This window comes from Solanum stenotomum, chromosome 1 (assembly GCF_019186545.1).
Source record: "Solanum stenotomum isolate F172 chromosome 1, ASM1918654v1, whole genome shotgun sequence".
NCBI classification, from domain to species: Eukaryota; Viridiplantae; Streptophyta; class Magnoliopsida; order Solanales; family Solanaceae; genus Solanum; species Solanum stenotomum.
The window spans coordinates 60,003,576-60,014,665 of NC_064282.1; the positions used below are offsets into that span (position 1 = coordinate 60,003,576).

The 11,090-nt window shown below is 32.6% G+C and overlaps 1 protein-coding gene and 1 pseudogene across 1 annotated transcript; both read left to right on the forward strand.

Annotated features, from left to right (window-relative positions):
* Window positions 1-3,848, forward strand: part of LOC125862154 (agamous-like MADS-box protein AGL80) — a 31,353-nt pseudogene extending 27,505 nt beyond the window's left edge.
* A 4,775-nt stretch (window positions 3,849-8,623) lies between these two features.
* On the forward strand, window positions 8,624-9,778 carry LOC125854897 (agamous-like MADS-box protein AGL80). The gene has a single exon (XM_049534500.1). The coding sequence runs from the start codon at window positions 8,624-8,626 to the stop codon at window positions 9,776-9,778; it is 1,155 nt and encodes a 384-aa protein (XP_049390457.1).
* The last annotated feature ends 1,312 nt before the right edge of the window (window positions 9,779-11,090 follow it).

Sequence of the window (11,090 nt, forward strand, 5' to 3'; positions counted from 1 at the left end):
ATGAACATGAACGACTCAACTTAGGAATCTTAATAGAAATAAAGAACCTTAGTACTCAGAACTCAAGAATCAATGATACTACTTATCTATAGACTGCTCGACTCATAGGGTTCATGTAAAATTATGGGCATGAACAACTCAACTCAAGGGCTTCATGGGTAACATGTAGTAGTCCCATCCGTAGGAATATAATCTCAAAAGGATTAGGAACTCAATGCTCAAAGACTTAGAACTCGAATATGCTATTCCTCTCGAAGATACTCAATGTATGGTGTTCATGCAGAATTTATGAGTATGAACGATTCGATTCAAGGGTCTAAAGAACATTATGAAACTCATGTATACAACTCTTCTCATTCTCATACTTATTTCCTCAAAACTCAGTTTAAAACTCAAGTGTTGGCATTGAAAAACTTCTCAAGATATATAACTCAAAATAGGGTTCTTGCTGAATTATAGACAAGAGCAAATCAACTCAAGGATCTCAATAAAAATATAGAAACTCAATAATTAGGAATAGCATTTTTAAAAGAATCGGGAATTCAAGAACTCAAAATCAACTTGGCTCAAGAATACTCAAATCTAGGGGTATAATCCTAGATTTCTCTTTTACTGATTTGAAAGTAGATGTAGGGCATGAGGAAGAACAAGTCCAACACTATGATAGCCTTAAATACTTGAAAAAAAAATAAGGTTCTTGAAGAAGAACTTGATTAGAAGCCTTGAAACACTAGCTTGAAGGTAAACAATCAAGAAAACCATTCTTGAGATTCTTGGATTAGTTTCTTGATATCTCTATGGTCAAGATTTATTATTTTCATTAGTGATTCATAATTTTATGGAGGAACTTGAGTTAGAAGGTATGGAATTCTTGGAGAAAACTTACCTTGAAGAAGAATCTTGAAAAAGACTGAAAGAATCTTGAATAAAGTCTTCTACTTTGATTTTTCCTTAGGGTTTTGCCCTAGGGTTTGAGAGAGAAGAGAATGATGGATTAAAAGATGAAAATCTGATTGTTTTGAGTCTTTTATTAGTCAAAAAATTCGTTTAAGGTTTTCTTGAAGGTAAAAAAACAAAAGCAACCCTTTTTAATGTTTTCCCGTTGGCTAAGTTCGTAACCGCATTGTATAGGTTACTAAAATAGTCATAACAATTTACTCAGAAATTGGATTGACGCGAAATTGGTGTCGTTGGAAAGTAGATTCAAATAAATTTACTTTAATAGGTTATGGCTCACGTAACTCTTTATATTCTAAGAGATATGATCGTTCAAAGTTGACCCAGTAGAATCTTACATCAAAACTTAATCGATAAGGAAACTTCAAGAACACTTATCAAGAAATTAAATTGCTCAATATTTATGGATAGATTAACAAATGAAACTCATGATTGGAATATGGATGAACGAACCCAACACTATGGAAGCTTACGTACCTCAAATAACTAGGTTCTTGACGAAATCTTGAATTTCTTGAACGAACGCTTTGATCATCTCCTCTTTTCTCTTCTTGAACTCTCAACTAAAACCCTAGGCGTATATTAGGACTATAAAACTGAACCTAATAGGATTAGAACCTTAAAACCTTACTAAAAATGAATTAAATCTGATTTGATAAGGAAAAGACCAAAATACCCCTCATATTTTCACGTAACTTTCCTTAATTGGACAGCCTAACTTCAAACAGGTATATCTCCCTCATATGAGCTCAAAACTTAGCAAACTCGGTGTCGTTGGAAAGATAATTCAAAGAACTTTCATTAGCTATGTTGTAGACCACCTAACGCATCCTGTACTGGGAGTTATGGTTGGTTGAAGTTGACCCAAAACTCATAACTTAACCATAACTTGCAAAATTTCAGATTTTGCTATTTCCAATTTAGTTCTTTTTGGAACTCAAGATGCTACATCTAGTGACCTGACCTAAATACTTAAGAAATTTTAAATTCCTTAGTATAATCTTACTCACAACGAAGAATGGTTCGAGTCTTAGTTCAAAAATATTCTGGAGTGTTACAGTCTGGGCAAGCCAGATGCCGCTAGGGCAGCGGCGCCACGGTAGGGTAAGCTGACGCCAGAGCGGGATAGGAGAAACAAGATGTAAATAACGTGAGATATTTTTTTCTCCTTCTTCCTAAAACACCTAATTTAGACGTAAACCACCATAGAAACCCCCAAAAAGCTGCTCTAAGCTTGGGAAGGAAGGAGAATGAGATTTCTAGCATAAGGAGATCGATGGATTGCGAATTTTCGATCAAGATCACTGTCACGAAGTCTGGAAACAAGAATCGAAGACAAAAACCTCATGCAACTACTTGGCGCCTAGGTGGGCTAGGTTTATTAATTGAGTAGTTATAAATCTGTGCTCACTGCGTAGTATAATGTAAATCAATGGTAAGATTTATGCGTAGGCCTTCGTGCACCGAATAAAAGATGATTATATGATCGATTGCCACATTCCGGCATAAAAATTGGATTGGGTACCACGTTCTAGTATGCTAACAGTTTGGGTTTGGGTTCCATAAGAGGACCATTGACTTGACATAATTGTATATCTTGATAATTGTGGAATTATATGTTGTTCGTAAATGATAATTGATATTGTATCTCTCCGGAACTGTTAAATGATTATGTGGACTTATATCTTATTATTCTACTATGTTGAGTAAACTTGTTATATATCTCATTGGTGAATGAACCAGAAAGGGCAAGCCCCAAAATGGGATAGACTATGGTATGTGGGAAGGGCAAGGGGTTCAAGAGTCTCTAATGTTTAAGTGAAAGGTTGTCCGGGTGTTGCAAGGAATTTGTGGTTAGTGGTTAAGAAGCCTTGATAAAAGGTGCCACGTGGCAAGGACCGGGTAAGATGAAGAGAAGGTAAGGTTATGTCGTGTGTGGTTAGTCAGGATGTTGGTAGTTGCAATGGTGGACTCTTCTTTGAGGTAGAACGATTAAACTATGATCAAGAATCTAGTAAGGAGGTGGACTGAGATGGTGGTTAGTAGTAAGGGTACTAGTGTAATTTAGAGGTATTCGAGAGAGAGTAAAGGTGGAGGAGCAAGTGGTTTTATTTCATGTTCTTGCTAGTTGAATTCTTATATTATGTTGTGGGCATCAGGATGATGGATGATGCCTACCAATACGTGTGGTTTTGTACTGATACTACTCTTGCTATCCCTTTTTCGCATAGTCTGGTTGCAGGATCAGTGATGTTTCATAGGTGAAGACGAAGACAAATCTCAAGCAGCTTCTATTTTTCCTTCCACATGGTAGGTGTTGTGTCTTTTCATTATCATGTCTGGCTTTGTACTCTTAGTAGCTCTTGTACCTGTTTAGACTAGATCCTTGGGGGTGTTAATTACTTTACAAGTCTTAACCAAAATTGTTTTAAAGGTTCTTATTTATAAAATCCTGTTAGTATATTTATCTCCGTTTTCTTTAATTTTTTCGCATGTTTGACTATTGGGATATAAGGTTTCTCCTACTTAGGTATTAGTATGTAGGTGCCCGCATGGCCCGATGGATTGGGTCGTGACAGGATCTTTTGCAGGTTCCTTCTTTGTTATCTTCACAAAGGTATCCTGAAATGGCCTATCCAATCGCTTATCCAATGTCTTCACCAATGCTTGTTCCTCCAATGGCACCACCAATAGGCCCTTCGACGAATATCCCCTCAATGAATACATCAGTGTTAATGGAGAACAATGTTAATGGCTCATTTGGTATTCCACGGAGTCCTTCATTTTTTGAGTTGTTAAGCTTGAATGATGATGAGATAATGACTTTTCTTGATGATACATCTTTCGGCATTCATGTTCAAGATCCAAATCACCACCACAACAACTTATAAGGATCTATGATATATTAGTTATTAGTAGAAATGTCTGTACTTTGGTTTCATATAGACTTCTAAGCATGACAGTAGTACCTTTTTGTGTAATGTTAATTAAAGTATGAGAACATTATAATAAACACAAAATATATAATACTTGTCTTCATTTAAGTTAGCACTTATGTTTTGGTTTTAACCTCCTTAATTTTATGAAACTTGGACACCGGGAAGCTTGTCCGAGGGTTCTTCTTTTGGAACTACCATTTTCCTTTCCAATGTGGAATTCCTCCTTGCTTTCGCCTTTGACCTGTGCCAAACTCCACTTTTGGTTGTTGCCAGGTGGAATGATTCATCAACCTCGGTATCGGCAACCAAGACACCCTTCTTTGTCGAATGAATCTTCAAATCATCATCTTCACACCACGACTCCGATCACGATTTCCAGTTGACTTTATCTCAGGTGAAAGGGGCAGGAGAACACTTCACAAAATGCTCTTTGACAGCGAGCGATATCTTTGAAATTCAATCAGAGCAACACTGGGTGGGTTAGATATAGGATTCTTATCTGAGTCGCGTGGATCACAAAATAGATCTATGATTTCAAGTCCACTCGTTGATTTTGAGAAAATCGAATCAATTGGCTTGGCCGTTAAACTTTTAGCTCGCAAGTAATATATATAGTATAACATAAATTTACGTATAGGACTAATTAAAAATACAACCAGATTTAAATTGTGACCTTCTCACCGTTAATTTTTTTAACTTGTAAAGAATATATATGGCATAATTTACATATAGGTTTTAGATAGAAGATGATTGAAGTTCAACTAAGCTTAAGTTGTGATCTTTTGTTTGTTAAATTTTTTAACTCACGCATAATATATTTAGTATAATGATTAACGTTTCAAGTACACCTCATCCAATTCTAGGTGTAAACGATCTTTAGCTAGTATAAAACCTAACGAAAGGTTGGGGTCGAACCCATAGGGAATGGTACGTGTTCAAATTCAATTATGAAGTGCAAACGTGGTCTAATCAGTTATAGGAATAGAAATTATCGAAAATATACAAACAAACAAATCTAAGGAGGTGACAACGAATGTCAGATGGGGGGTTTGGATTTGCAATTATCAACTACAATACAATCAAACACCAAGGAAATAATAATTTAAAGAGGGATTCTCGGGATGTGATCGATTATAGGCAAATTTCATTGTATGGGTAATTGAAATTACAAATAAATAGCTAAATATCAGCAGATAGGCTAGACTATAGATGCAATTGCTTTCTCTTGAACAACTATTATGAATCAGATGATTTGTTTCGAGCATCAACAAGCTTAGCAAATAAGAACAACCCACATCTTAATTCATCCACTCTCTCGAGCTAGATGGGTATAATTAAATTTAGAATTTTACTCTTTCGAGCTAAACCCATGTCAACCCAATAACTACAATCATTAATTGAAAGCCTTGATTATAAAACCTCTTTTTTAAGCAAGCCCAGAATTCTAAGTTCGAATTGCATTTGCAACAACAATTCTTAGTTTAAAACACAGCTATCAATTAAACCCACTTCAACTAAGCATTTAAATTAGTAATTAACAATATCCATAAGCTAATTCAGCCCATAATCACATGATCACACCCCAAGAATTGGGGTTTTAGCTAAACATAAAAAATATGTAAAAACAATTACCAACTCGATTAGCCATCAGTTGGGTAAGAGTCTCCAAGCCTTTACAATGTTTTTCAAGGGTTAAATTCAAAGACCCACTTTCAAATCCTCAAAATTAAGCTTAGAAATCCTCAAAGTCTACAATAAAAACTCAAAAACTAAGAGAAAACTCTAATTCTAAAACTTGGGGATCCAAAAACTAAAAACTCTTGAGAACTTCTTTTAAAATCCAATTTATAGTTGCCTGCATTTTGGCCTAAAAGTCCACTCGGCGGAATAAGTTGCGCTTCACCGAGTTGTTCGGCGATCCGCCTTTTGCTCTCTTCCATTGCCATTTTGCATTGGTCCTCAGCATCCAAGTCATGTAACTTTGGGAGATCCAGTTTGTTGTCGCGGAACTGATCGGCGATTTGTCGACTGTCCATTTCTTTGCCAACTTGGTTTTTTCGAGGGCTGGCACCTTGGAACTTTGGGCGAGCTAAAGCGCCACTAGGCATTGCACCGAGTGGTCTTGGCGATCACCATGATCACGTTTCTTCACCTCTTTAGGTTTTTAGTTCCTTTTTGTCTAGTAATGTCCTTGCCTTGCTCCTTAGCCTCCATAGCTGTAAATCAACACTTTAACATCAGTTTAGAGCATAAAATAAGCATTTGAGGATACTTATACTATCAAAATAAAGCCCTAAATGATTCGAAATATCGGACTCATCATATGACATATTTACTTATAGGGTTGATAAAAAATGACGAAAGATTTGACTAGGTTTAAATTACATTGTGACCTTTTAGCCATTAAATCTCCATTTGCAATATTATAATATGACATATTTTTTCTCATAATTGTAGCATGAATATGGAAAGAACAAAGATTCAACTAGGTTTAAATTGTAACCTTATCAACCCATTAAATTTAACTCACAAAAAATATAGTATGTGATATTTACACTCTATATGTGATTGTTGTTTGTTCTTTCATTTTTACTTACACTAGTAGACTTTCTTATTGCGTTGATAAGGGAAAGACATGACAAGGAACATGAAACTTGCGTGAATGTAGAGATTAACCTAAGCCCAAAAGTCAAGACTTTTTTTATTTCTTGATAGAGAAACTTTATTGATTGAAACTAAAGAATGATTTGGAGAAAGAAGAATTCACTAATTAAGTTTAAATTATGAACTTTTAACAGTTAAACCTGAGGTGACAAAATCATAATATACGACATAAATTAAATATATTTATGTTTCCTTCTTTCGCTTGGACTTATACAGATAGACATTAAATAGAAAAGATCTGATAAATTTAAATATAGAGCCTAAGATAATTAAAATTTAACTTAGTGAACATATGGGAGAAAAATTCATCATAAAATGTCTATTTTCATTTCATAAAATATTAGTAAGATAGTCTACGTCTATTTCCTCATCTTCTTCTTGAGTGCTATTCTTAAAATGAAATAAAAATCTCTTTTCTATCGTCAATATGTGTAAACACATTAATTTGGTAAGTGTCTTGTGAAATTATTTTATGTATTTCTTTTCTTCGAAACTAATTTAGAAATTTTTTTAATGTAACAAAAATAAAATTTGAGCATGACTTGATTTTTAATATAATCGAACACTGATCTTAAAATGAAAAAAAATCTGTTTTTACTCAAAACTAATCTAGAAATTTTTTTAATGTAACAAAAACAAAATTTGAGCATGATTTAATTTTTAATATAATTGAATACTATTCTTAAAATGAAACAAAATTCACTTTTCTTTCCTCAATATGTGTACACACATTAGTTAGGTAAGTGTCTTATGCAATTATTTTATGTATTGCTTTTGCTCGAAACTAATTTGGAATTTTTTTTAATGTAACAAAAACAAATTTGGGAATGATTTGATTTTAAATATAGTTGAATACTATTCTTAAAATGAAACAAAATTCTCTTTTCTTTTCTCAATATGTGTAAACACATAAGTTTTGATAAGTATCTTGTGCAATTATTTTATGTATTGTTTTTTGCTCGAAACTAATTTAGAATTCTTTCTTAATGTAAAAAAATTAAATTTGAGCATGATTTGATTTTTAATATAATTGAATATTATTCTTAAATGAAACAAAATTCACTTTTCTTTCCTCAATATATGTAAACACAATAGTTTGGTAAGTGTTTTGTGCAATTATTTTATGTATTGCTTTTGCTCGAAACTAATTTAGAATTTTTTTAATGTAACAAAAACAAAATTTGAGAATGATTTGAATTTTAATATAATTGAATACTATTCTTAAAATGAAACAAAATTCTTTGTTATTTCCTCAATATGTGTAAACGCATTAGTTTGGTAAGTGTCTTGTGCAATTATTTATGTACCGATTTGCCTTGAAATTGATTTAGAATTTTTTTTAATTTAAAAAAATTAAAATTTGAGCCTGATTTGATTTTTAATATAATTGAAAGCAATATAAAATTTCTACTAAATATGGTTTCTTCCAAAATTGGAAAAAACTATAATATTCTTTTATAAGCATTGCAATGGCAATAATCATACACATATCATCATTTTATATTCAATAAATATTTTAATTTTATTAATAATGAAATTAATTTTTATTATATTATTCAAATATTTTAAAAATTAATATTTCAAATTTTTTTGGCCAATATTTCAAATTTTCACTTGTTTCAATATTTATCCTTTTACATTCATAAATTAAAATATACAATTTTTCAAACTTTCTTTAAAAAAACATTTGTTAATACTCTATGGTCAGTGTTTTTCATATCGATAATACTTACTTAAATCTAAATCAATTAAATTATTTTTCTAATAAGAAAATTTTGACTAAAAAAGATTTGTTCAACATAAGACTAGAGTCAAACTATATTAATCTCAAGATGATGGAATCTAATTTGATATCAAATCTACCCTCATTTATTTTTATGCCAAAATAGTACCCATGACAACTAAGTATTCTCTAATTCAATTTATTTAAAAAATTATTTGTACCCTATAAATAGAAGGCAATTCTTAGCAAAGAAACACACAACAACAATAAGAATAATAAATCCATTTCATCCCCCATATCCTAATAAACACATTTCTCCTCCTCTTCCTCATTTTTAACCATGGTTAGAAAGAAAGTGAAGTTGGCTTTCATTGAAAATAACACTGAGAGGAGAGTCTCATATAGAAAACGACAAAAGGGATTTTTAACCAAGGCTCGTGAACTCAACACCCTTTGCGATGTTGAATTGGCTACCTTAGTCAATAACCCTTACCACAATGAACCTGAGGTGTTTCCAAATCATGAAGTTGCTACCAGGATCTTTACAAAGTTTATCGATCTTCCAGAGGAGAAGAAATCAAAAAACATGAAAACACTAGAAAAGATAACCACGAAAAGGATCGAGAAAATTGAGAAGGAACTTGAGAAGGTAAGGAAGGAAAACAAGAAAATGGAGTATACAAACCAGATGTATGGATTGTTGAATGGTGAAGAGATGCCCAATAGTAGGCACCCAGAAGATCTCAACGATCTCTGTTATGTGATCAATAAAAAACTCAAACTGATAAATGATGGGATCAAAGCAAAAACTCATGAAGAAGGTTCTACATCAAATACTCCTCAACCTATTGCTGGACCGATGGATTCTGGTGGGACCAGCTTCGAGATGCCATGGGCTCCTCTTTTGGCCCCTGTTGATTCTCCAGTACTATCCGAGATTCCTCTTTTGGTTTCATCTACTATACCTAGTGGGACCAACTTCGAGAGGCCAATAGCTCCTCTTAATTTGGTTCGTGATATAACTCCAACATCAATGGTTCCTCTGACGGCTCCATTGATGGTTCTTTCAAACGCTCCTGCTCAAATGCCTCAATTCATCTTCCCTTTGAGGAATCCTCCTCAAATGGTTCCACTTATGGATCTTTCGAAGGTTCCTTCTTTGTTATCTTCACAAAGGTATCCTGAAATGGCCTATCCAATCCTTCCAACAACAATGGCTTATCCAATGCCTTCACCGATGATTACTCCTCCAATAATGTCTAATTTAGTGTTTCCTCCAACGGCACCACAAATAGACCCTTTGATGAATATCCCCTCCATGAGTGCATCAGTGCCAATGGATAACAATGTTGATGGCTCATTAAGCATTCCACGGAGTCCTTCATTTTCTGAGTTACTGAGTTTGAATGATGATGAGATAATGACTTTACTTGATGATACATCATTCAACATTAATGTACAAGATCCAAATCACCACCACAACAACAACTTGTAAAGATATATGATCAATGTCTACTATTTATAAGTCTGTTAAGATCCATCTTATTGGAGTATATTTATACTTCCAACTTTAATTTCTTGCTTTGTCAAAAAGGCTGTAATTTATTTTGCTTACTGAATATGCTTTGTCTAGTTTTTTCACATAGAAGGTTAATTAAAGTTATTCTTCATATTTACTCTAAGAAAATACTTTTTATGTATCGAATTTATCAGGCAATAGAGCCTCCTTGATCAATCCAATTATTGTCATCTTCTTTGATCTAATCTTGCTAGTAAGAGTTTAATTATAAGTAGATATGTCAACACTTCAGTTTCAAAATAAATTTCTAAGCATGACATTAGTTCAGAGCCATCAGATCCAATGTCGCTAAAGCCTTTAGGAACATCTACAAAGTGTGCTCATTGCCGCTAAAAATACATACATAGCGGTAATTGAGTTATAATCGTTAATTAATTGCACAAACACTAAATATATTACTTTCCTTCATTTATGTTTTGATTTTAAAATCCTTAATCGAGTTGTATTGTAACCAAAATTTATAATCATGATGAAAAAATAAATACAAAATGATGATGAATGAATGTTTAGGGGAGAAGATATTATTTTCTTGAGAAATTAAAGTAGATATTTAATCCAAATATCGCTAGGCGGGTTGAAATTTCTTCGCTCAACTAAGATTTTTACTTTCTGTGGTTTAACTATTGAAGGGCGTACTTGTTTCTTCGTTATATTCAAATGCTTTAAAAAAATCATGTTGTTTTCCTTGGATAACATTTAATATATATATATATATATATATGAAAAAGAAAATCAAAAACAGAAAAAGAAAAGAAGAAGTTATACCCACATTTATAACATTTCTTGGATCAAGATTATTAATTATTTTCCTCCTTAAATAAAGTGTAATCACTCCAATTTCTGGAAGAGAGGAAATGGGATTTGGGAGAGAAAATTCATTTTTTATTTTTCTCTTTGCAATGAGTTCAGTGGTGAAAATTATTTGCGTTTTCTTAGAGTTACTATTTCTAAAGATCACTAAATTTTAAGAATTTATCTAGCAAAGTCATTGAACTTTATTTTGTATAAAAAAAATCACTCAACTTAGACCTTTATATCAATAAAATCTCCCAACTTTGATCTTTGTATCAATAAAATCACTCTTAATCCCGTGAATTTGTTACGATGAATTTTGGTTTAAACTTTACCTCACTCTAGCAACTCATGGAATTAATATTTTTTTGTTTGCTTATGATTAATTTAGTTATAAAGAGTTTTTTCAAAATAAAATAAAATTAAGAGACCCAAA

Excerpts from the sequence above, each read along its gene's own strand:
- LOC125854897 (XM_049534500.1), top strand. The coding sequence starts at position 8,624 with ATGGTTAGAAAGAAAGTGAAGTTGGCTTTCATTGAAAATAACACTGAG.